This window comes from Lepus europaeus, chromosome 15 (genome assembly GCF_033115175.1).
Source record: "Lepus europaeus isolate LE1 chromosome 15, mLepTim1.pri, whole genome shotgun sequence".
NCBI classification, from domain to species: Eukaryota; Metazoa; Chordata; class Mammalia; order Lagomorpha; family Leporidae; genus Lepus; species Lepus europaeus.
The window spans coordinates 28,519,435-28,546,967 of record NC_084841.1 but is presented as its reverse complement, the minus strand read 5'-3'; the positions used below and the strand labels follow the sequence as shown (position 1 = coordinate 28,546,967).

The 27,533-nt window shown below is 40.4% G+C and overlaps 1 protein-coding gene across 1 annotated transcript in view; it reads right to left on the bottom strand.

Moving 5' to 3' along the window:
- Positions 1 to 943: 943 nt before the first annotated feature.
- The window catches only part of SPEF2 (sperm flagellar 2), a 184,048-nt gene continuing 157,458 nt past the window's right edge, over positions 944 to 27,533 (bottom strand). Inside the window, exons 29-35 of the mRNA XM_062211927.1 lie at positions 26,737 to 26,843; positions 25,531 to 25,713; positions 18,529 to 18,621; positions 14,469 to 14,648; positions 8,264 to 8,509; positions 7,961 to 8,083; positions 944 to 1,033 (exon numbers count right to left, since the gene is read on the bottom strand). Coding sequence (XP_062067911.1) covers positions 944 to 1,033; positions 7,961 to 8,083; positions 8,264 to 8,509; positions 14,469 to 14,648; positions 18,529 to 18,621; positions 25,531 to 25,713; positions 26,737 to 26,843 — 1,022 coding nt within the window. The remainder of the gene's footprint in view (positions 1,034 to 7,960; positions 8,084 to 8,263; positions 8,510 to 14,468; positions 14,649 to 18,528; positions 18,622 to 25,530; positions 25,714 to 26,736; positions 26,844 to 27,533) is intronic.

The window sequence follows — 27,533 nt, the reverse complement described above, 5'->3', positions numbered from 1 at the left end:
ATGATTACTCATTTAAGTCAAAAAACAAAACAAAAAATACTTTTTTTCAAGTAAGTATCCTTGAATTTAACTCTCTAATCTGTCAAGTGAAAAAATACAACTGTATATCCAGCTAGGAAGGAAATATACTCTATTAAGAAAGAATTACCGGCTGGCGCTGCAGCTCAATAGGCTAATCCTCTGCCTGCAGCGCGGGCACACTGGGTTCTAGTCGTGGTTGGGGCGCCGGATTCTGTCCCGGTTGCCCCTCTTCCAGTCCAGCTCTCTGCTGTGGCCCAGGAGTGCAGTGGAGGGTGGCCCAGGTCCTTGGGCTCTGCACCCGCATGGGAGACCAGGAGAAGCACCTGGCTCCTGGCTTCGGATCAGCATGGTACGCTGGCCGCAGTGGCCATTGGAGGGTGAACCAACGGTAAAGGAAGACCTTTCTCTCTCTGTCTCTGTCTCTCTCTCACTGTCCACTCTGCCTTTCAATAAATAAATAAATAAATAAAAAATTTAAAAAACATTACCAATAGGTGGTAGGAGCAGGACTATACTAACAGTTCAATAATGTAGCTTTGTCCTTGCCCTTGGCCCCCGGGATAATGTTGCTAGGCACAGAGTAAGAACTGTAGGATACCAAAATGTGGAGTTGGGAGGGAGATAATTTGCACTGTATCTGCCTAATGTAGATCCTTCTTATGACATACGATTGTGTTTACTTTTGAACATACTGTTCTGGTGGTTTCTATTTTCAGAATCATTTCAAAATAAATCCTGCTTACTTTGGGCTTTTGCTCTCTTTCTTCAAGGTTTATTATAGAATATTCTTTGAGTTCAGGAATATTTCCTTTTCAGTGTTTCTCACAAACTGGCAGAGATAATTTCACACTTAGAACAATAATATACATAACAGATATCATAGTCACATTTGATTTTTGTTAGATTATTTGTCAACTCATCTTCATTTCTTTTCCTCTGTAAGTCTTGAGGGTGATCTCTCTCCATCACTTCCAGCTACATGTACACTCCTTTGGAGAATCATTTTAATATCCTAAAATAAGGTTCAAAGGAAAGTTACAAGTATTAATAAACAACTCAAGATTAATTATTACAAGATTATGACAGTGATTAAACAATACTTTTTTTTCCTTAAGAAGAATTATTCTCCATTTAATTTGAATCCCATGTTACAATTCACTAGTTGTACCTTTGGGAAAATATCTAAGAACTTGGAATATCAGTTTCCTTACTTACTAATGGAGTTGTCATATCGATTAAGTAATGTTTCTAAAAGCAATTACCCAGACTGTGGCATACAATGGGCAAAACAGAAGATTATTTCCCTATTAAAGAGTAAAAAGCAGTGTTCGTTTCCTATTAAATATTTGTAGAAATTTTGGGGGATTGTTTCATTCCTCCATTAAAAAATATTTTATAAGATTTATTTTATTTATTTGAAAGGCAGAGTGACAGAGAGGGAAACACATAGAGAGATCTCTCATCCACTGTTTCTCTACCCAAATGGCTGCGAGATCTTGGGCTGTGCCAGGCTGAAGCCAGGAGCCAGGAGCTTCATCCAAGTCTCCCACATGGGTGTCAGAAGGCTGAGCATTTGGACCATCTTCTGCTCTTTCCCGAGGTGCATTAACAGGGAGCTGGATCAGGAGTAGCCAGAACTCAAACCATTGTTCACATGGGATGCAAGCTTCGCAGGCGGTAGGTTAACCCACTACACCACATCACTGGCTCCCTCCATTACTTTTTAATATCTAGGGTTATTGAATATGATGCAATGGTATGCTTTTCATCCATTTAAAATACCTACTCATCTGGCCGGCACCGCGGCTTAATAGACTAATCCTCTGCCTGTGGCGCTGGCACTCTGGGTTCTAGTTCCAGTCGGGGAACCGGATTCTGTCCCAGTTGCCCCTCTTCCAGTCCAGCTCTCTGCTGTGGCCCAGGAGTGCAGTGGAGGATGGCCCAGGTCCTTGGGCCCTGCACCTGCATGGGAGACCAGGAGAAGCACCTGGCTCCTGGCTTTGGATCAGCGCGGTGCACTGGCCGCAGCGGCCATTGGAGGGTGAACCAACGGCAAAGGAAGACCTTTCTCTCTGTCTCTCTCTCTCACTGTCCACTCTGCCTGTCTAAAAAAAAAAAAAAAAATCCTACTCATCTTACACCTTAAGTCACAGATTTAAAGGAAAAACAAATTGAAAATATTATACTGGCAGTTGTCACTCTCTCCCTGGCATGCTTTCCTGCTGCTTCTTTGCAGTGTTGTCCTGAAAATTTAACTTTGGTCACTTCTTTGTAAGTGTCTTTTGGGGCTAAGAGCATTGCCTTCCTCTGTGGGCACTGGTTCGTGTCCTGGCTGCTCCTCTTCTGGTTCAGCTCTCTGCTTATGGCCTGGGAAAGCAGTGGAAGATGGCCTAAGTGCTTGGGCCCTCAACCTGTGCTGGAGACCCAAAAGAGGCTCCTGGCTTCAGATAGAGCCAGCTCCAGTGTATGGAAGGTCTCTCTCTCTTTCTCTCTCTCTGTCTCTTCCTCTATCTGTAACTCTTTCAAATTAATAAAATAAATCTCAAGTAAATAAATAAATTTAAAAATCAACACACACGCATACACAAGAAAATATAAGAAAATATTATACTGTGGAAGAGGTATTAATGTGAAAAATGTAGAACTGCACTTAGGTAATTTTTAATTTTCTTAATTTCACAAATATTAGGACGTTGTGTGTGTTTTTTTTTTTTTTTTGACAGGCAGAGTGGACAGTGAGAGAGAGACAGAGAGAAAGGTCTTCCTTTGCCGTTGGTTCGCCCTCCAATGGCCACCGCGGCCAGCGCGCTATGGCCTGCACACCGTTGTTTTAAGAGTATAAAGGAATTTTCTTCAGAGTTGAGTTCCAAGGGTTTCAGTTTGCTTGTAGTCATTTTGTTACTCAGGGAGACATGAGCTAGTTTATTCTCTGAGTTGCCCCTTGCTGACTGATATACACATTGTTTTTCAGTCACTGTCAAGAATCATTGTGAATCACTTTCTTGAGGGACCCTCTTACTTGAAAACACAGACCTCCTAGAGCCAACAATTGACCCGAGTGAATCACCAAGTGGCAGAGAATAGCTGTTCCCACCAACTCTCCTGCTTCTACCCACTGCAATTCTAAATAATAGGTCTGCTTTGAATACCATGTTTTCAATAATTATGTTGACCATTGAGTGTTAATTTGTGATTAAGGGATAAGGGGACCTGTAATTATCTGACACTTCATAGTGTAAGCTCCACATATATTTAAACTAGCTTTGGCTCAATTTATAGCTGAATCAAGGGCTATAATTTTCAGTAGCAATAAATAAGGAAAAGCCTGAGAGCGGAAAATGTTTGACACAGGTGCTTGGAAAACACAAAGTACTGAAGCAGTCACTATCACTCATCATGAAGTTAAAGGAGAAGGTTGCAGAATATTTTAAAGTCAGATACTCAAAGACAAAGTGTGATGGAAGATTCTTTAATGTCACATTTGTGATTGTCAATGTGTTACCCTAATGTAATTGGGTCCTGATTCATTTGTTTATAAGATACACTTCTGTGACCTTCTTATTTTACAAGATTGAAATTCTACAAGATTTCTTGCTATCTACTGTTGAACATAAACCTTATTCATAAAGTGATATGCTTGACTTACAGTGTTAACAAAATAAAATTTCACTTATTCAGCATGTATTCATCATGATTGCCTACATTTATTAGGTCAGAGAAAAATGCTGTTCACTTAACATTTGTAAATATATTTGTCACAAGGATTTGACTTCACTTACCACCAAGTCATAGATCTTCTTACATATAATCAAATAATTTTATTAATAAAATTAGGAACACTACTTGAAAATAAATTTCCTGTATAAGGTCTTTATAAGTAGAAGTTAAATAAGAAACTTTAATGGAATAATTATAAAATCCAACATAAAACATGGAACTTCCACATAGGAATTAATCACTTGGGATTTTCCAGGACTTTAGTTTGGGCCCTTTGTCACCATGGCACTACACCAGCAAGAGCCTTCTTTGTTTGCAAAGATTAAAAACTAGTTCACTTGTCTATTCACATGTAATTCTACATGGCTGACAAGTATTTCTTATGCAGTGCAGGTACCAGCAGTAGCAGTAGTAGTGACAACAAAAACAGTAATATTGAACATTTATTGAATGTTCTTTATCTGCCAGAAACTTAGCTGAGTGCTTTATATGTATTAACTCATTTACTCCATCCAAAAAAATCCTATGAGGTAGGTATGATGATTAACTCTATGTTACAGATAGGGACAGCAAGGCACTGGCTGTGAGTGCTTGCCCAAGGTTACAGACTTCATAGGAGTGAGCCCGATTAGTATGACTCGGGAATCCACTTTCATAATTACAAAGCCAATCAACCTTAAAAAAGGAACAAAACTAGAACTTGTCACGTCATCTTACATACAGAGTTTTTCCAAATATGTAGTGCAAAATGTGGCTACTTCTAAACATGAAGCTTGGAAACCCAGAGCTGTTAGGCAACAACCTTCACTTCCCACTGTTTGTAATTGCAAACAACATTTTAACCTGAAAAACCACACTCTAGCTTTTGCTCTACTTATCTTGAGAGATCTTCAAATAACATCGTTGTGGTTAGAGTTCATTTTTAAAATGTATCTTGTGTATGGATATCTGGAGCAAAAAATGATGACAAGATGATGATGGCTCCTGACCCTTGAAGGGTTTCCCTCCCCTTCCTCTCTTCCTCCTTCAATTCTTTCCTCTTTCCTATTTTTTTCTTTTCTCTCTTTCTTTTCTCTTCTTTCTTTCTTTTTTTTTTTTTAAAGATTTATTTATTTATTTGAAAGTCAGAGTTACACAGAGAAAGGAGAGGCAGAGAGAGAGAGAGAGAGAATGTCTTTCATCCGATGGTTCACTTCCCAATTGGCTGCAACGGCTGGAGCTGTGCCAGTTCAAAGCCAGGAGTCAGGAGCTTCTTCTGGGTCTCTACTGTGGGTGCAGGGGCCCAAGTATTGGGCCACCTTCTACTCCTTTTCCAGGCCATAAGAGAGCTGGATCAGAAGTGGAGCATCTGGGTCTCAAACTGGCACCCATATGGGATGCTGGCACCACAGGCCAGGGTGTTAACCCGCTGCGCCACAGTGCCGCCCCCCTCTTTCTTTTCTTTTTTCTTTTCTTGTTTCTTTTCTTTCTCCCTTTCTTCCTTCCTTTTTCTTTCCCTCCCTCCCTCCCTCCCTCCCTCCTCCCTCCCTCCCTCCCTTCCTTCCTCTTTTTCTCTCTCTTTCTCTTTCTCTCCCCTCTTCCTTCTTCCCTTCCCTCTCTCTATCTCTTCTTTTTCTTCCTTCCCTCGCTCATTTTTTGTTTTGTCAGCAAGAATGAGAAATGAATAATTCATTGGAAAGAGATCCTCTTTTATTTTAAATTTCAGAATTTAGACTCCTTAGTCACAGACAACTGTTCCTGACTCACAGTCACGAATGAGTCCCAGCCGTGGTGGCTTACTGTCCTCTCCTTAGACTCCTTGGTGGGGCAACAAGGCATTGTGCAGGAGAGCGGGGGTTGAAGTTGCAGAGACTGGCGTATCTTAAAGCAGTATTTTGGCAATGAACTAACTGGCTGACTGACTCTCTGCTTCGATACTGGTACTAGGACACTGGCTAGCTGGAGGACATGCTTCCTCCGGTCGGGTGGCTCTCAGTTAAGGCTACTGCCCTAGGGAAGATGTTGGGAATGCAGAGGTGGTTTTTGTGCAACATGCTCCTGGAATATTAGGCATTCTGCCACACCTGGGACAGTCCTTCATGGAGAGGAATTGTGTTGTACAAAATGCAGTATCTCAGTCAGAGTTCACAGTAAGTTGATGAAACTCCCAAAATGATGGAAGTACTAAACTGCCAAAGAGCCCTTTGGACTGCAGCTTTCCCTGTGAATCTGAAGTGTTCATCAGTGGCTGACTCTGAAAGAGGGTCATTTGTTGTCTCTTCTTTTCTTGGGCAAAATGCTGAACAGAATCATCTCTGCAAGTGAGGCATATTGAGGCAGAGTGAAATATTCTCAAATTCTTCTGACTTTGTAGGGAAGTTTCCTTCCACAGTTGTAGCACAAAATTCTGCTTTGAATTCCTATAGTTTTGCCCTTGGATGGTTTACATTCTATCATTCTTTTGTGAGTCCCACATACAAAAATTATCTTGCAAACAGAAGGGAAATTTGCTTAAGATTGACAACTGAGTTTGGTACTCATTTTTTTTTTCCCTCTCATGGAAGCGTATACTACTAGCCTCAGTGGCAGGTGCTCAGTATTGCCTAGTACTTCTAGTAGCCATCATCTCTAAAGCATTTCCTATGGGACAGATGTCATGCCAGATACACACGCACTTAATCTGCACTACCACCCTGTGAGTAGAAATGAGTGCTATGCCTGTTTCACAGATGAGCTAGGCTGGATTAAGAGACAGAGGACATCAGGCCGGTGCCCGCAGCTCAATAGGCTAATCCTCCGCCTTGCGGCGCCGGCACACCAGGTTCTAGTCCTGGTCGGGGCACTGAATTCTGTCCCGGTTGCCCCTCTTCCAGGCCAGCTCTCTGCTGTGGCCAGGGAGTGCAGTGGAGGATGGCCCAAGTGCTTGGGCCCTGCACCCCATGAGAGACCAGGAGAAGCACCTGGCTCCTGCCTTCGGATCAGCGCAGTGCGCTGGCTGCGGCGGCCATTGGAGGGTGAACCAACGGCAAAGGAAGACCTTTCTCTCTGTCTCTCTCTCTCACTGTCCACTCTGCCTGTCAAAAAAAAAAAAAAAGAAGTATTTAAAAAAAAAAGAGAGATACAGAGGACATCAAGCAGCTTTAGTGGGTGGTGGACCTGCCATTGAGTCCCAAGACTTTTTGATTCCAGGGCTTGTGTTTTTAAATGCTGTACTCATATTTCACTAAGCATATGCTTATTATCTCAACAGCTGCTAGCTTGTTTGAAATCAATTTCAATTAGTACTTATACAAGTAATGAAATTAATATAAAAAAGGATCAGTAAGTTAGAAAAAAAATTTAGGTACAAAGTTATTAAAGTTCAGATGGCTTCATTTCTGGAGAAACTTGCCAAACATAATTTGTTGTCACTGAGAAGTCAGGAGAAATGCTTCTTCGACCACCTGCATTTTATCAAAGTGACAGTGCCAATATTTTATACTCAGCAATCCCTTTGTAGTCAATTAAACAACTGGCAGGAGACAACTATGTAGAGAAACTTGCTACTGTTAAACAGGTATATGAGAAGGTTGTAGTAACTTGCCATACTCTAAAAGGGGCATTAGCTTCCGCCTGCCTCAACCAATGCTGTTAAATATGTAGGACTTGCCACAGTGGGTCTCCACTTAGCATGTGGGTTCAGATTTGCTTTGTAACCATGTGATCTCTGAGTTGCAGTTCTTGCTTCTTCTGCTTTGTTGATCCAGTCTCTCAGAGTCTTGCTCTCAGTTTCCCCATTTTGCACACAGCTTCCCTGATAGAACTGGCCCTCAACCTTTTACATGCACTATTATTTCCAATATGTAGACAATGCACACCATGGTTAAAGAAGAATCACTATTTCAGCATTTGGAGGTCATGGTCTTGGTTGGTTCTCTTTGACAAGAGAGATGCTATTCTTTCCAGTTTATATAATAGTCTAAGGTTATTACATAGCTGAAATGACCCTGAACCTTAATAGTCTGCCCACTCAGTTTAAACTATCATCTACCTCCTGACTTACACTGTGGACCCACTGTAGCCCCATAGCACCCGTGAGGCAGACCCATTGTACTACAACTGCTTTAACTGTTTGGCTATTGCAGGTTGGCTTTTCTGGCCAACTCTGGCTTTTTCCCCCCTCCTGCTATTCCATGTTAGAAATGTTCCAGCATGCCTCGAACCAGAACCCATCCAAATTAGAACATCTTTGGGTCACACTCACAGGGATTTTATAGTCTGGATAATTTGCAATCAGGTCTTGGATGAAAGGATGCTTCAAGAGAACAGCAACTTCAATTGGCTCCAGGTCCTTGGTCTCTAGTTCTTGAAATACTTTTATGAAACTCTTTAAAGAAGAAAAAAATGAAGTCAATTAACTTTACAATCTTGCAGATATGAATAAATGGTTTTACTTACTAAAAAAATTCACCATGATTTTTATAAAATGATACATCTTGAGAGAAAGTCCATAAAAATATGTGTTGAAGGGAAAAGGTTGACCCTTTTACGAAATCATCTAACCAACCTCTGCATAAATGTTCTCTCTCTTAAGGTGGCTGGTAAATCTGTTCGCATCCTTCACTTCGCTTCCTCCTCGGAACACTCTGAGTAGTGTTTCCATGGAAATCTTTTCAGTGTTTGCATTTTCCGGGATATCCGCTTCCTTCTGATCCCTTTCCTCCTTTTCCTCTGTGAACTCCCTCTCCTCTCTTTCAGCAGTTTCCTCAGTTTCCACGTATCCCTCGACGGGACTCAGATCAGCAGAGGAGGCCTGCAAAATTGCATGAAGAGAGTACCCGCAGTTACACTGAAGTCTTTCTGGCAATAGAGACATTTAGAAAACAGCAATTCATCTTGCTTGTATGCAGTGCGACAAAAGAGCCTACTACAAACTACATAAACAAACTCTCAGACAGAATATACTAGCTGTGTTGGAAATCACGATGTCAAAATCCTCGACCAACTTTGCCTATAATGTAAAAAAGGCCTCAGTGTCTTCATCTCCATAAACCTGTAGGCTCACTGCACTGCTAGGTACATCATGGACACTGGAATAAATCAGTATAATGGGTGCCAGACTTGTAAACATGAATATGACATTTTAATAAGATTTGGAATTGATTGCAGTTGAAAGGTTATGGCAAGGTATTTTAGATCCTAAGAGATTCAGGAACATTTCTTTGGATTCTAGAGAAATCCAGACAGCAAAAGTGAAAATAAATTGAGAAAAGAAAGTCATCTTGGGATTCTTACTTCTGGTCTTTCAGATTCGGCCAACAGCCATGGACACAAGCACTCTCATTCTGAGTATGGCAAAGAATACATTACTTTTAAAGTATTTTCTTATGTATCAAAAGCCAAAAATATACTCCTACTCTTTTACTCAGTGTTTATAGACCTAGGAAGTGATCTGAAGAAATATTTGTGTACACAAAATATATTTTATATATGGATATCCATCCATTCTGGGTTACTTACAGCAAAAATAGAAAACATGATTTCTAAAATGGAGGAATGGTGACTTAAGTTATACTACTGTGATGGAATGTGATACTGTCACTAAAATGATGACTTAGAAAAATACCCAGTGGTATCAGAAAACACACATGGTAGAACAAGGGCAAAAAAGTAAACAAGACAAAATAATGAACACACAAGGGCCCTCATTCCCATACTTATTAATGAAAAGAAAGCAAGCAGGTACTCTAAAGGGTTAACAATGTTTACTTTTAGGTGATTCTCTTTTTTACTCTATTTTTCACTTTTCAAATTCTGTACAGCAAAGTTGTGTGTATTACATGAGTGTATGTGTGTGTACTTCTGATAATGAGGTCATCAAGTTTGATGATTGCATAAGGAAATGTGCATTTTGGAAAGCTAGTTGTCCAGATGTGAGACAACACCTAGTTTTCATTCTTCTTTGTCCCAAGGAAGGAAAAAATGCTAATTCAGGTTAGTGCCAAAGTCTGTTATCAGTCAATTCAGGAGAAGTATAGCAATGCTTAGATTCAGCAAGTTCTTTCCAAATAATCATGTAAGGCTATGTATGAAAGGATTATGACACAGGACAAAATTGAGCTAAGGGATCTTGGAGTGACTGTGGGCAGTGTAATGAAGACGGTGATGTTCGTCTAGCTCTGTGTGATTACCTTGATTTAGTTTCTATCTACTTGGCTAAATTGGGAATTTAGAGTATTAAAAGAGATGGGGGAATGTTTTGAACACTTTAAGAAATTGAAAATGCTGCATGGTAGAAAGGTGAAACTTGCATTAGTGGCCGCCTCTCCAGGAATCTTGGGATTATTGCCTTGGCTACCCATCAATAATATCCTGAGACATATCATTTAGTCTCCTGAATGAACACAATTAGCATGTAAAGGATCTTGCTAGGTGAGTGTAGAATGAAGGCATTTCTATCCAGAGTGTAGCTAGTTACTACGTGGACAGGAAAGAACTTGAGAGGCTGCAAATGATTAGTTCATGATATGAACGGGTAATGTCAAAATTAAAGAAGAAAATTAGCCTCTCTGTAAGTATCCCCATAATTAGGGAGGAACTTATTTTCCAAGAGTTGATACAAGCATTTCAGAATAAATTAAAAAACTTTTAATCCAAAAGTTAACAATTTAAACATCTGGCATTTTAGAATGGAAACTCTTTAGCTTATTCATGTCAGAGAATACATTTAAAATTTTTGCCATTTTTGCTCTCTGGGGGTCAGGACAGAATCAGCTTAGTATTCTGTAAGAAGGGAGGAGGTGTGCCCAGGGTTGACCAAAGAACCAGCTCTGCATTCTGGGTGGGAGGGGGACTGAAGGGCAAGCAAAAGAAAGGGTGCTCCCCAACAGAGACCTTGAAAGACAATGACATGGCACATGGGTGTAGGGCAAAACTAGTCATGGCAGGTGCAAGAAAAGCCAGTGCTTTCCAATTAGTGAGTGTTAGTGGCATCAACCCTCTATGTCTTACATTGTCATCTAAGTAGGGGAACAGACTGTGATACTGTCAAGCACTATGTCACATGTAACTGACTCTCAGAGGCAGCCCTCAAGACCCACAGTAACTTTGTCCCTGGAATGGAGCCTGCACATCTTCCTGAGCATGCATTTTTGTTATTCAATCATCTTAGTCCCACATCTCAAAAGCAGAACAGACGGTCAATTCTTGGTGCTAATGTGGGCAAAGCATCAAAAGAGCAGCATGGGATAAAAAATGTATGTGTTTAGAACTTCAGGGATTCAGGGCTTCAAACATTTCTGCCAATATGCTTTTACAAAACACTTACAGTGTAGGGGATTCAAGCTTACAGTTTGTTAGATTTCAACATCACAACCCCATGCCACATGGGTTTCAGAATGAACCATTTCCCCAAATGTCACTTATTTAAAGATTCATCATTCATCAGTGTTATTGATGAATGCCTTGCTCTTGAGCCTCTTTGAAGCTACTCAGAAAACCATGGCTTTCAACACTGAACATTGAATAAAGCCAGCAATGGTAGTGTGAATAGTGAGGAAGGAGGAGGCCTCCAGTTTGGATCTGATTGAATATCTTGGGAGTGAATGTGGATCTGTTGGAGGTGTTATTTTTGAGCAGACTCATTGTGGCTTCCTGAGATGAGGTTGCCCAGGAAACTAGAACACAATGGGAAAGGGTACAGAAATGAGAGGCAGAATTGGAGACAGGATGGCCAGGATGAGATTGGGTGAACATGTGGGAGGGAGATGGCTGCTCCCATGTTTCAAAAGCTCCCAGGCTCACTCCCAGTTAGGAACAGGCCTATGTGAAAAAGATATGCACTCCATCCGTTGTCGTATACCCACCCCCGCACTTGATCTCTGTTGTGCAGTGTTCTTGGTTCAGTTCCTGTATGGTGCCATTGGATTTTAAAAGAGCTCTTGAGAGTATCACTGAAGGGGAACTTCTTTCTGTGTGGATATACAAGCCATAACGTGAATGAATGGGACAGAAGGGATGCACTAACTGACCTGGCTGCTACCCACTGAGGGCTGCCTGTTGCTGTGGCAACAGCTGTAGCACACACTTTCTTTTCCTGGTCTTCCTACTTAGGGCAGCCTCTTGGAGCCTGCTATTACCTCTGCCTGCCTGGAATGTCTGTTCTCTTCCTCTCTAACCTGGGGACTAAACTCCTTTTATTTCATTCTCTTCTCCTGTCTTCCTGCATGGCCATGGTCACAAATATTCACCAGGCACTTGCTATGTGGCAGATACTTTGATGTAGAGATGGGTAGCAAAATGTCCCAAAGTCAAGGTAGGCAGCATTTAGCAGTAGGATTTATAGATAAACCCCAACCTGAATTACTAGGTCTCCTTACTGCTCTCCTTTGTCTCCCCCCAACACAGTAGCCAGAAACCCTGAGACATTTTAGGTCAGGTGACTGTGCTCTTTCAATGACTTTTCTTCTTGCACAGTTATGACAAAGGTCCCTACAGGCCCTCAGAATCCTTACCCCCTCATTTCCTTCCCCAGTTGTTCTAATCCAGCTTACTCCTCTCCAGCGAAGCTGGCCAACAGTCCCTGGTACACCCAAGGCCTGGCCCCACCTCAAGGCCTTTTCATTCTTTGTACAAAATGCTACGTACCCCAGAGAGCTGCAAGGCTCTCTCTGCACCTTCTCCAGACTTCTGTTTATGTCTCTTCACAGAGAGACCTTCTCTGGCCACCCTAAGTAACATTGCAAATCCCACCCTAACTCCTATGCATGTCTCTGCATTCTTCCCCCAGAAAACATCTATCACAATTTGATGTAGCCTATATTTTGCTTATTTGTTTATTGTCTATCCTTCTCCTGCTTGCTATTGTCTGTCCTCTCCTTGCTAGTTCAAGAGTGGCCCCCAGTACACACAGGCTATCAGTAAATGTTTGTGGAAACATGAATATGTGCACTTGAGGCTGCTCTCCCTGCCAGAGAAGTTCTGGATGTAACTGGGGTCCCCCTGAGAGAGTATTCAGTGTCATCAGGGGAAGCTTCATGAGTGATCTGGCTGTTGACAGCAAATAGCTAGGGCCTTGGATTATGCAGAAACCTCCGACCATTGGAAATGAGATGAAAGATACTCCGGGTGGCAGGGATAGCAAGAACAAAGGCGGGAGGCAGGGGAGAAGGCGTGAACACCTCTTGTGACTGGCAAGGCTTCGTGTCATTCTGTTCTTTATCCCATGATCTCTCTCTATTTGCCATGGGCAGGGGCAATAGATGGAGTATTTTCAGGAAGACTCTTTTTCCCCCACAAATCTCAAGAGTTATGCAAATAGCATGATTTATGAATTAATTGATTGCTTGCAATGTTTACTGCTCTCTGCACTGAGCTTTGCTATAACTTAAGAGGTGTAAAAAGGGTTGCTGCTCCCTACCCACCCAACTCCCTTCCATAGGCTACATAGAGCCTAGAGAAGATGTTGAGCTTGAAGAAGTCCTTACTCTGAGATGTATTGGGTGAGGAGAAACACAGTGCACCACAGAAACACAGAGTAAGGGGCCCTTGGCATCCTATGAGGTAAGGGAAGATCTCTCTAAAGACCAATGTTTAATTTAGACCTCATGACAAGTTGTGATTCGAGCTTAGCTCATTGATCCAGAGTTAAGCTAAGGAGCCCCAACCTATAAGGGTTACAGAAATGTTCTTGGGAAAGTAGTATATATTGTCAATATGGCTGTGGACCATATTTAATTGCTGAGTTTTTTCAGGAAAACGTAAACTGGCCCTTTACTGTCTAAGAAGGCAATACTCAAGATTTTCTACAATGTCGACAGCACAGTGGTTTGACGAGCCCCCAGCTGTAAGCTTCCTGGGCATCTCTCTGGCCCTCAGGGTCAAACTTCAAAGTCACATCTAACAGAACCTATCTCTTCCCACATGTAGATTCTGTCACAAGAGCCTCCTTCCTCTTTCAGATTACTCGTATTTTGACAAAGGTATATGAAAGGGAAAGAAGTATGGCTAGGACGTCTAAGGAGTCAGGACTGGACAGCGTCCCACTCCCCTCTGTGTCCACAAAAGGAGGATGGAAACAGACATCCCAACAGGAGAGCCTCAGTTCTGTCCCTCAAAGAACAGGACCATCGACAGTTGTGCGAAGTGCAAATGGGCACCCCAGACTTACATTAGCCAGTACTTTGCCTGGAGGCTTTTCTATCCAAGAAACATACAACTCACAAGGAATTCCAACCTCTTAGAAATCTCAAGGGGGAATGCAAGGTGGCATTGTAGATTTTATGTTCCTTTATCTTGGATGCTGGTGATTCTGAGGCCTGTGGATCTCAGGTGATAGGGTTTAGGCCTGAAATACTATCAAGAGTCCCATATACATGGACTGTGTCTGAGACCTGAACTTGCTTTGTGTACAATTTCCACACAATATGAAAAGAAGACTGGGTTGACTTTTACTTCCTTTCATTTAACAAGATCAGCAGTTCATACAAAATAACTACTGTCTTTTATAGGGCAAACTTTGATTCTACTAGGATACTCTATGCATATTTTGATTTTACTACAAAAATGTCTTGGCAGAATTTCTGGGTCCCCAATTCATAATACAATTGAGTCAGGCTTTGTTGCAGACCTGCTATCTGCAAAGCATTGTGGTAGGCACCTGGGGAAATAGAGAGATGAGAAGAATAAGGTTCCTGCTATCAGTCATGTAGGATTTTCTGGCTTCCCCTTCCAGACCCCAAAGTTCACCCATTTCTGGAATTCAACTAAATTACCTTTTCTGCTGTCATAACTGGACCTTTGACTTTCCGGAAGATATGAGTTCCAATGGCCACACTGAGGGCCCTGTAGACCCCTTCCACAGGGTCTGGGTGGCAAGCAAAATACAGCAGCATTTGTGTGTAGTCAAGCTGGGGTGGGTCCATCTCATAGTCAGCAAAGAGCCTAAAGAAAAACTGTTACACAAAATAATATCAACCAAAGAGGAAACAGGTGCACTGTGGTAGGCAGTAGATCCAGACAGCAATGGAGAATGCCTCTGGGAGCTTTGGAATAAAGTTACCTTCGCAGGATTGAATTAGTAAAGCTAAGATGCAACAAATGCTATTAACTGAAGAGGATGCTAAGTAAAAATGTAGAAAAAGTAGGGCTCTAAATTCCAATGTAAAAATATTGTGCATGAATCCATGATATTAACATATTTTGAAAGAAGGCACAGATTAAAAGAAGTATAATCTAAATGTTAAGTAGGGAAAGGGAGCCATAGGAGCAAGGGCTCGTTGTCTGTTCTTGGCATCATCCTGACAAACTCAGTTCTACCCTAAGTATTAGATTATTTGTTACTGGGTCTCTGTGGGGAGTGGAGAGAGGAAAGGGGATGACACCCAAAGGCACTGGCACTCTTGCCATTAAAACCTTTGAACTGGCTCCTCTGCTCTAAACTTCCTACTCAGCCTACCCACCATAAATGACATCTTCCTATGTGGATTCACACCCAGGGAAAAACTGTGATAATGAGTGGATACCAGTTTTGGCAATTCTCTCATTCTGGATGATTGGGCTGACATTTGTCCAGCAACAACGTGTGCAGTTGGCAGCATGAGGAAGTGGTGCTTGGAAGCCCGATATCCTCCAGGGCCCTGCAAAGTCAAGGCCCAAACTCTGGGACACACTGAGCACTGACATAGCTGTTTGGGAAGCCTGCTGGCTTCCTTGAGGAGCTTTTTCCAAAAGTGTATTCAGTGACCTGGAGAATCTTTTTAAAATGGAGGTTCTGATTCAATCTATGGTCTGGAGCTGTTTAAGGGTCTGCATGTCCAGCCAGCTCCCTGTTGTTTCTGATGCTGCTGATCCTGGTCCATACTTTGAGAAGAAGAAAGTTCCTGGATCCAGAGGGTACTTCTACCATTTTCTCTGTTACAAACAACCCTTACAATTATGAATCCATGTAATTAGACATATATTAATATAACAGTTGGAAAAACAATTTGATCAGTACAACAAAAAAGAAAATAAAAATAATTTTGATAGGAAGATGTATAAAATCTGTTATGCTGCAAAGCAGAAAAGAATCGTACAGGACTGTAGGATCCACAAACTCATTCTACCACCCTTTTATCCAACATTCACTCAGCATCTGCTATAAGTCAGGCAAAGAACTGGCTCAGACACGTAACAAACACACTCTGACAATAACGTACCCTTGATTTCTGTAGGAGCCATGATCTAGCTGCTGATTTTCTACAGGAGGTTGTATTTGCATCTTTCTACTTGCTTTTAAACTATTTGGGAGATTTCCAAAAGGACTAGAGTAGAAGGGCAACTAATAGACAACATGGCATCGTCCATGGGTGCTTATCTTCCATGTATTTCACATGAGGAGTTGCCCTTTAGTATTTTTCCATTGAACCGCTCTTATTAACGATGTGTAAGTATAAACTATGATTACTTCCATTAATGAATAAACTGACTATACATTGGAGATGTGCAAAAATAAGTTGACATATGGTCCAGTGTGTGGACCTCTGATGTCAGCCAAGCACAAGGTCAGTGGCAATGACTTGACTCCAGGACCCTGTGGGATGTGGCTCCTAGGCAGGTCCTGTTCATAAGGCACAGATGACAAGGCAGGAGACATGCATGTGATCCTAAATTGTAGCCCAACCCCCGTCTTTAAGAGAATTCAGAGGCCCTGGGAGGAAAAAGACCTGACCATGTTTTTACAGTGAACTGCTGCAGAACTGAGAGTGGAACCTGGGTCCCAACCCCTGGAATTCTTTCATAATGGTGGCATTTTTTTTTCCTGTTGTGGTCTTTTCTATTTTAAGTGTAGCCAAAGAAGAAACCATTTTTTTTTTGGTTGTTGTTTTATATTTTCTCTTTGCCCTTCTTTCTGTAGCATGCTAACCATTAACTACTGTGTAACCATGGACACATATACACTTAGCATGGTTAGCGTTTGCTTAGCCAACGCCTAGTGCTTCCCATGTGCTGAGTATGTTCTAAGGGTACCTCACACATGAACTCAGGGTGCACAACAGCACCTCCACCAGAGAGAGATTTAATAAAACAAGCAGGGGATGGGCATTTGATGTAGCGGTTAAGATGCTGTTTGGGACACTGTCATCTCATATCAAAGTGCCTACGTTCAATCCTAGATCCACTTCTGATTCCAGCTTCCTGCTAATGTGTGCCTTGGGAATAGCAGGTGATGGCTCAAGTAAAAGGGTACCTGCCACCCATATGGAGGACATAAATTGGTTTCCAAGCTCCTGGCTTTGGACTGGCTATTGCAGGCATTTTTGGAGTAAACCAGTGGGAAGGTTCTCTCTCTCTCTCTCTCTCTCTCTCTCTCTCTCTCTCTCTCTCTTTCTCCCTCCCTCCTTCCCTCCCTCCCCCCTGACTCTTTCTCTTTCTAATAAAGAAACAGAAAGGTTAGGTAATGCAGTCTTTAAAGAGTGCAATCTGCACTTGGATTCCAGTTTAAAAGCACTGAGATTTATGTAACTCTCAGAAGCCAGTTCTCAAAGCACCTTGGGAAGAATGGAAAACACTACTCCTTTCAACATTTTTGTCCTCTGGACATCACACACACACACACACACCATCAGCCACCTTTTGTCTCATAAGAACAGGGACTCTGGCCCTGATTTTGTTCCTTCCATCCATATAATCTTCCAGCAGCCAGTGGGAGTGACACCCTTTCTTTGTACCAAAAGGTTCTTCCCTGTTTCAATGCTGAGTGAACAGCTAAGAGGTTGTGCCTTTGATAGACATTTATAAAAACTTCTGGTTGAAAAGGAGAGCACTTTTCACTTGGCATGATATTTAGACTGCCAGTTTCTTCCCAAATAATGAAGAACTTCTTTATGTTATTGGGGAGAAAAAAATAGAGAGACTATATAGAGATTAAGTTCCAAGAGCTTTACAGGAAAATTGATCTCAGCCCTCCAGTTTCACATTAAAATCAACAAACACCATAAATAAAATCCTGACCCTTAACTGCTGACCTTGTATGCTGGGCTTTTTGTAATGCCCTGACCCCTTTCTCTTAACTCTCCTGCTCAGGAGATACACATTCAATTGAAGGGAATTGCTCACTTTAAAGTTGTAATAGAAATTGTATTCAATTTTGTACTGCAGTTTTGAACTAATGCCTGGCTAGAAATTGAACAAATGATGTATTATAAAAAGTTTGCTGTAATGTCTAAATTTACTATTAAACTTTTCTCATATCTTACTGATGGTGGCTATATTGAATTTTTTTTTATATTTTAAATGTTATACTGAAGTCAGAGTGTCTTTCAGATTTTAAGGTCTTGCTTTCTAAGTGGCTTCAAGATAGAGCCTAATAAAAATGCTATTATTGATGATAACATTATCAAGAGAATAAGCTCTCACTGACCAAGAGCAACACAATATGGAAACCCTTGCTATGTTAGTTAAAACCAAGGAAAAACAGATAAAAGCATATATTGGTAAAATGATAGAATATTATCCCAAACTTTCAGAATTGGAAGGATACTCAGAAACAAATGTGTTGAGTAACAACTTAGCTCATTTGACAGATAAGAAAAATGAAATCTGGAGAGATCTTGGAAGTTGTCCAAGGTCACTGAGAGAGACAGAAGTGGCACTTTGTCCAAGACTTTGATCTCTGTTCCCTCTCTAACAGCTTTGCTACTCTGGTTTGTTAGTGAATATTGAAGTCTGCATTTTGGGGACACAGACAATGACCTGGGAGACCACAGTAGAATCCAAAGCAAATTACACAAACGAAAAAACAAAATGATTAGTGATATAATGCTATATTTGTAAAAGATCTCAGTAAATTACCTCTATAAGATGAACCTGCCTATTAAATGGCAGGGGTTCAAGAGGATTTTCTGGAATTTTTATATCTTCATCTCCCGTAAACCACAGGCCAGCCTACATAAGAAATAAAAATGAAAATCGTTAAAGGATGTTACTGAGAATGTAACTGGTCCTCTTAAAGCCACAGAGATTGAACTAGTCGTGGTTCAGTTGCAAGAGCAGAGGTCTCCTAAGTAGGGGGCAGAAACCCTGGAGGTGCAGTAGAAAATATTAGGACTTCCATTTACATTTCCTTCTACCTCATTCTTCTGTCATTTTTATTTTTGCATATTTGATCATGTATATACTGTATTCATGCTATGGTGCATGTATATAAATTATAAATGAAAGTCCCCTCGCCAGGGGTGCTAGTTGAATGGCAATTGTTAGAGCACAGGACGAAGCTTGGAATTTACTGCCCTAGATTTAGCTGCTGTGCCCCTGTAACAATAGCTCACATTCCACAGTGCTATCAGTTCTAGACTTACACACTGTTGAGTTAAGAAAGTCTTTGTTGGGCCACTCAGTTTCTGACTTACGTTACCAGTGCCCTCTTTTCATGACATTGCTCTCTTACTCAATATCTGACCCAATTACCAAATCCCCTCAATCCCCATTTGGAAGTGTCTCTCCCATTCTCTCTTTTTTTATTTTTATTTTTATTTTTTTGACAGGCAGAGTTAGACAGTGAGAAAGAGAGAGAGAGAGAGAGAGAGAGAAAGACAGAGAGAAAGGTCTTCCTTCCATTGGTTCACCCCCCAAGTGGCCACTATGCGGCTGGCGGGCTGCGCCGATCCGAAGCCAGGAGCCAGGCGCTTCCTCCCAGTCTCCCATGTGAGTGCAGGGCCCAAGCACTTGGGCCATCTTCCACTGCCTTCCCGGGCCACAGCAGAGAGCTGGACTGGAAGAGTAGCAACTGGAACAGAATCTGGCGCCCCAACTGGGACTAGAACCCGGGGTGCCTGCACCGCAGGTGGAGGATTAGCCTAGTGAGCCATGGTGCTGGCCTCCCATTCTCTTCTTTCTTCCCATTCCCTTGGATACCCTCTAGTTTAGAATCTCATTGCCTCTGGTATGGGGCCACTCCAGTAACTCCAAGCTGTTTTTATTGCCAGTCTTCCTTTTACTTGTGCCAGCGTTTACTATACAACTATATAAATTTTCTCAAATCTTCAATTTTGTACTATCATTCTCTGCTTAGAACATTTCTGTTCTCACTATTTTGGTCACATCATCTTTTCTACCTTAGGTAACTTCTATTTTCCCATCCACTGAGGTAAACCTACGCATCTTTTCAGATATGCCTCAGAACACATCTCTGAGAGGCCCTCCTTGGTCTCTCCTCTGAACTCCAATCTAACTTGTTTATACCACACATTTTAGTCCATTTCTTTGAGGGTTGTCATTCATGTTTGCTATTGAACATCAGGTATAAAATCCTTGGATTCAGAGACTGTATCATTTCAACCTTAATTTTTGTACAGGGCAAGTGTGTCATATTTATATTTAGTTCCTAATTTTGCTCCCTTACAGTCTTCCAGAGTGACACAAGCTATCTTCAGCTTTGCCCACAGCCAAGAGTCACTGGCTTTCCTCACCTGATTCTGACCCATGCTGTATATCTTCCCCCATGTTTTGAAAAAAGGGGGTTGTCACCTCTAGGGGTGAGGAACGGGTTCTCTTTTCATTTGTAACAGAGGAGACGCTGGCTTTGTGGAAACCTGTGAGGGAGAGGAGTCAGAAGAAGCTGACCCAGAGGAAATCCTTGCCAAATGGCTAAGTAAGTACCACTCTTCTGGGGGAATAGAGAAATGAGGAACATGGGTATGATTTATGTTTCTGGCTGTAATAGGATAATAAAAGTCAGAGCTGTCCTCCTACTTTAAACAAAAATAAAAAATGGAAACATACCAATTTATCAAACAGAATTTCTCAGATGTTAGACATTACACAACACAGGAAAGTCATTCCTGGAAGAAGGAAAGCAAATGGGGAGCCTTACTAGTGGTCCAGCCTGGAGGGCATTTCCAACCTGCAGTGGTAGGAGGAGCATCCAAATAGAGCCTGGTCCTGCTGAGTTAGGAAGATATATTTTGGAATTGAGCAAGGCCAAGGTGGGTAGACTTTGCAGGGGGCTGTGCTGGAGCTGTGCACAGAAAACATCAGAGCTCTGGAGATGTGCAGGGGGTCTCCTCAAGTCTTGACTGAGAACCAATCTGTGGATGTATATGTGTCAAATACCAGATTGCAGAAAAGAACCACAGGAGAGCGACAAGCCCAAGAATTCCTGAGACTAGCACAGGAATGGGATTGGCTCGTGTTGTTACCAGCCAGAAGGTCCTCCTAATACATAAGATTTTGGGTGTAGACTCCAGGAGGATATTACCTTAGTAGTGGAGCCAGATTATCGCTATATTAAATGCTGCTCTGAACCCACCCTCACAATTCTTGATGTAACCTTTGAATGCTAAAACTAATGCCAAAGTAACACAACTCCCTGCCTTATAATATTTAAAGGTATACAATAAAATGTGATATCCAACAGTATAAAACTCACAGTACCTGGCATCCAATATGAAATTACTAGGCATACAAAAAAGACAGAAAATATGACCCTTAGTTAGGAGAAACACCAATACAGAAATCATATAGATGATAGAATGGACCGACAATGACTTTAGAACAACTATTCTGAATACAGAATAACTATTTAGAACAGCTATTCTAAATATATTTCAGAAGAAGAAAAGTGTATGATGAGAGGAATGATGGACATAAAAAGACTCAACTTGAACTTATAAACATAAAAAACAATATCTGAAATGAAAAATACAACAGATGGTATAGCAGATGTAGTTGTGTAGAGATAATTATATGTGATCTTGAAGACACAACAATAGACATAAATACAAGAAAACCATAGGGAAGAAAAAGATTGAGAAAAATGAGCCAAGCATAAATGGCTTATGGGGCAGTACCAAAATGGCCTAATAAATAAGAATGCAGATCGATTTTGAAAAGGGGAGGATATAAAACTATTTGAAAAAAATTCTGAAAAGTTTCTAATTTTGACAAAAACTATAAACTCATAGAAACTCAGTGAGCCCCAAGCAGAAAGAATAGGAAGAAAACAGAATCAACACAATAATCAGCTTTCTAAAACTAGTGAGAAAGAAGACGTATTCAGAGAAGAGAGAAGAGGAAAAAGAAACAGATTCCTGCTCCTGCTCCTCCTCCCATTTCGCAGTCAACTTTCAATTCCATATCCAAGTGTTTCACTGAGATTTGATTATGTTTACAGTCCTTATCTACACTCTGGAGGAACAGTGTTTTTTTTTCTACTTACTACTGATTTAATTGTTTATTTAATGGAGGGTTGAGCTTGTGATTACAAAACAAACTGAAAGTATATGTCATTGTAAAAATTCAAAGAAAAAACAAGAAAGAAGGAGGAGGGAAGGTGGGATCATGGGTAGAAGGGAGGGTAGGGTGGAAAGTATCATTATGCTCTTAAAACTGTATACATGAAATACATGAAATTTGTTCACCTTATATAAATATAAAATTTTTTAACAAGAGGAATTTATTCATATTAGTTTTCTAAAATACAGTATACTTCATAAACTAGAAAACTACTTCAAATTGTTTCACATATAAGAGAGCCATGTTAGAAAAATAACTTGTTTGCTAAAAAAAATCATCTGTAAAATTTTTAGCAATCTTAAATGTTAAAGAGGAACCTATACAGTAAGGGTTTGAAATTAGTAAGAAGGATTCAGTCACATCTTACCTCGCTGGATTATTACATGATTTTTCTTTACAAAGTAATCTAGTTACGAAATGGGCTATGGATATGAACAGAGATTTTTCAAATGATGAAGTACAAATGGCCAACAGACAAATGAAAAGGTGCTCAGGATTGCTAGTCATCAGGGAAATGAAAATAAAAACACAATGAGGTTTCACATCACCCCAGTTAGAGTGGCCATCATCCCAAAATAAAAAAATAACAAATGTCGGCAAGGATGTTGAGGAAAAGGAATCCTAATCCACTGTTGGTGGGAATGTAAACTAGTACAGCCAGTATGGGAGACAATATGGAGATTCCTCAGAAAGCCAAAAATAGATCTACAATATGACACAGCCATCACACTCATGGGAATTTATCCAAAAAATGAAATCAGCATATAAAAGAGTTATCAGTACCTCCACATTTATAGCAGCTCAACTCAATAGCTAAGACATGGAATCAACCAAGATGTTCATCAACTGATGACTGAGTAAAGAAATTGTGGTATATATACAAGATGGAATACTACTCAGCTATAAAAACAATGAAGTCCTGTCTTTTATAACAAAATAGATGCAGCTGGTGACCATTCTGCTCACTTAAATAAGCCAGTTCCCAAAAGACAAGCATCATATCTTTCCTCTAATTTGTGGAAACTAATATAGAGTACAAAAATGTAATGCATTTGAGCACCATTGATGTTTTGAGATTTGATTATTGCTTATAGCCCTTGTCTATATTCTTGAGGAACAGTGTTTTTTCTAACTACTATTTGTTGGATTCCTTATTTAGTCCAGGGTTAAGCTTGTTATTATGAAGTAAATTGAAAGTATTTCATTATAAAAATTAAAAGAAAAATGAGAAAGAAAGGAGGAGGAAGGGTGGGAAGGAGGGGTGGGTGAGAAGTTTCACTGTGGTCTTAAAACTGTATATAGGAAATATATAAAACCTGTTCCCCTTACATATATACAAAATAGCCAAAAAAAAAAAAAAAAAAAAAAACCTGAGATGTTCTTTGTACTGCCTTGCTGAAACATGGCCAAAAATTTTAATTTTTTAGTTTTCCTCAGAGAAGAAGGATTGTTCTATTTGGATCCTAGAACATCTGACACCTTAGGCCTGTGATAACACACATTCTCACTGGTAGAAGATGAGTCGATACTTCAACATCAAAGGTTTCTTTGTGGCGGTGACTAAACATCCACACACGACAGAAGCCGGCCTGCGAGAGCTGCAGCAGGGCTGGGAGCAAAGGACAAACAGGCTTTTATGCTCTCATTGCCAAGCCAACGTACCCAGACAGATACACTTCACAGACACTTGCTATCATCCCATTGTAGAAGCTGCAGAAATGAGTACACTCCTGAGGGGTGGTTGTTGTGAACTTGCAGTTAGTCAAAAAAAAAAAAAAGTATGACATTACAGAAAGCATAGTCAACAGTGTTTCTCTCCCACAGAACTTTGTTTCAGCAGTGAAGTTATACTATTTTACTTTTCTATCGAGGCATTTTTCAACAAATCTTATACAATTTTATCCTAGGAGCTGTTTTTATTTTTCCCATGAAATAACATTTATGGTGCGTATGTATGTGTTGGCAAGTGTTGGGTATCTGTAAAGGGCCTCCAATGGTACTCATGTTTTGGAGTTTCAGAAGAGTGGGGACTGAGTGAGCAAGACAGAGAGGAAAACTCAGAAATTAACTGTTCTGCAAACATAGGCAGTGTTCAAGTAAGTCTTTCTGAGTTTCTGTTAAATGCAGCATCCAATTTTCTCTAAGAAAGTCACACCTTAGGTAAAGGAGTTTCTGGTTTTGCCTCAGCACTTTGGTAAAAGCTGCCAACACCCCTTGTTCTTCTCATGTTTGTACAGAAGGATGTGCTTTCGATTCAAGAATCGATATCCTGAGTTAATGAACACGTATTGTAAATATTGAGGGTTTTCATGAGTGTTTTCACTTTTAAAGATTTTAGTTCATTTATGTAAATAAGTTTGTTTTGCTGTTCTTGTTTTCAAAATCACCTTAAAAATTATTAGTCTAGGTCAGTGACAGCATCCATACGTTGCTCTACTTGAAAGATTAATATGTCAGATCCCAATCAGCCAGCCATCTCTGTCTTGATCATCCTGAGAGAGGCTCCCCGGCATTCAAGTGTCATCTCTTCTGGTTCAGCCACCTGAGCATGGGACCCTCAGGGCTACATAAAAATGTGTGTCATCTATTAATTAAGCAAGAGACAAAAACGGGAAGGATAACGACATTTCAATGGTGTAAGGCAGGTGAGATGCAGGCCTTCAGAGAGTGTCATCCTGTTTCATAGTTAGCACAGTGGGAACATTTCCCTCTTTCTTGTCTACTAGTAATGTGAAATGGTGGCACATAGGATGAATTCAATTACTAGACAGAAATTAATGAGTCCGAGACTCTCTCAGTTGTGAAATTTCACTCTCATTTCTTTCTTTTTCAAACTTCTCAAAAATGGGGTGACTTTTCTTGTCTTCATTTCTTGAAGTCCTACTCATTTTTTTCAACACTCTGCAAACTGGCCTTTGTACTTATTATTCCATGAAAAATGTACTGGAAGAGGTCATCAGTTACATCCCACCTGCCAAGTTCAATGGCAGATGTTATGCTCCTGGATTATCCATATCACTTTCCTTGTGTGAGCCTGCCCATTCACAAATTCAACAACTGTCTACATGATAGTGGCTTGCCATCCCTTCTGTAGCTGTCACATCAGATTGGATATTTCTGTCTGCATTTCCCACAGACATTTGAAAGTCAACTAGCGAAAAACAATCTCATCATTCACGACACTGAACGGCAGAAACCTGTTCTTGCCGTTCCTGGAGTACTGGGTTTTGGGCAGAATGCTCATTAAAAACTCTGCAGGTGATTCTGATACACAGATAAAGGCAAGAGAACTCAGAAGGACAATGAACTTTATGTGACTTCTTTCAGGACCTCTAGTGCTTCAGGAAATTCTGATCTGTTTCAAAGACTTTTACTAGCGGTAGAAGCAAGAATTCTGTCCAGGGCTTCGGCATTGCCTGTGCTGTCTCTGGTTGCCTAGATATGGGTAGGTGAGAATCCACACACCTGCTGGATACCTGGAAATGTGACATTAGTGAGTATGACACTTATTAGGTCAAGAGTATTCTGGCATCGTTAGTGCCCCTGGGTGTTGGTGATCACCTGCATATACTGCTCAAAAGTGACGGTGCCCATCTGCTCCTCATCCACAGCCTTGAACCTCTGCAGGGTCTCCAGGAGCTCTTCTTCCAGAGGGATGGGCCAAGGCAATGCAGTTACTAACAGGAATTTCCTCCAGTCCACGAACTCTGAGTTTACGATCAACAAGTATGTCAACTCCTGCAACTAGAAGAAGATAGGAAGTATCACTGCAATATTTGCGTAATTCTATCTTGAAGTTCTAACTGCTCAGGCTTTCATGGTAAGGTTCATACAAAAGAAGCAGGATTCTATACTGGCAAATAGAGCCAGTTCTGACATCTGTTCTTTTATTCCTTTGTTCTACCAATCAATCCATACAAGAGAGTACTTAGAAAGCGTTGCATTGTTTTGCAACCTTGACATCTGTGTGTTTTGCTTGCTGTCACACAACTAACTTACACTTGGGACTCCATGTCACCTAAAGATTTATTTTATTTATTTGAAAGGCAGTGACAGAGAGAGAGGGAGGGAAAGAGAGAAAATCTCCCGTCTGCTGGTTCACTCCTCAAATGGCCATAACAGCTAGGGCTTGGCCAGGCCCGAACCAGGAGTCAGGAACTCCATCAGGGTCTCCCACAAGGTTGGCAGGGGCCCAAGCACTTGGGTCATCTTCAACTGCTTTCCCAGGTGTATTACCGAGGAGCTGGGCAGGAAGTAGAGCAGCTGGGACAGGAACTGTGCCCATATTGGATTCTGGGGTCACACATGCTGGTTTAACCTGCTAGTCCACAATGCTGGCCCCAATATAAAATAGATCTTAAAAAAAAAATAAAGATTCTAGCTGTGCCTATTCAAGGACTCTACAGCCCATAAAGGAAATGTTCTTTAGCTATTTTGTTTCCTGACAGATTCTTAAAGAAAAGATTATGGTAAAAAGCAAATGCTGTCAGAATCATCTATTAGTACTTGCCTGCTAATGACAGATGAAACTCACCTGTTGAGCCTCACAGTCTAGAGTGTTTCATTGACTTCAAATTATCACTCATTCTTCAAATGCTGAGCATGGACATACTATGTCTTAATTTGAAGTTCATTTATTTGTTCATTCATTAAGACATCATAGATTGCCTACTAACTCTCAGACACTATGCTTGTATTGGTTATTTGATTCATTGATTAAAATAAGAATGCTCAAATCTTTGAAACTCAAACAAAATGAAAGCTTACTTCAGGCTGGGTGAGGTGCATCCAACTACTAGGGAAGTTGTTTGTTCCAAGGTTCAAGGTCATCAAATCAAGCAGAATGTCAGTAAATGCTTTACTTCCTATTATGCCTACAATATAATAAAAATACTTTATCATTTATATTATGTTTTAGTGCTTTTCTTCTGTTTGGCTAAAATAGAAGAAATGACAGATACTTTATAGTTACTTTATTTATATAATTCAAAACTGTAGCCTTTACATAAATAGAAGTAATTTTGAAAATATGAACATAATAATTTTCTTAAGTTCTCTTATTATTTTTCAGTTGAGAATCAGAATATATTTTATTGCTAAGTAATAATTCTTTCCAGATTTGGAAATATCCTGAGACTACATACTTTTTAGTTTGAAATTTTCTTTCATCTTTTATTATTAATATATTTAATTTAAAAAATATTATTCTAAGGTTTCCTTTATGCAGTAGGGCACAAGACTAAAATATTTTAGTAAGTACTTGTATGAGATTAAAGGTGTTTCAAATACATGCAACTCACCACTGTAATCAAAGTAACACATTTAACCTTGTCTTGCCCTTTAGATCAGAATAAATTTTCTATTGTAAATGTGGGAGTGTTTGAATTGTTAAATTATGGAATTTAAAATACTAATTTAATAATCTAGTTGGTTCAAGATTTCCAAGTATTTCATAGATCATTAAACTTTAAAAAGTTTTGCTGTTATGTACAATAATCTACTTTTCCTTGTCTAAAAGAGGTGTCTATTTTGTTTCTCATTTCAATCGCATGCACATGCATTAA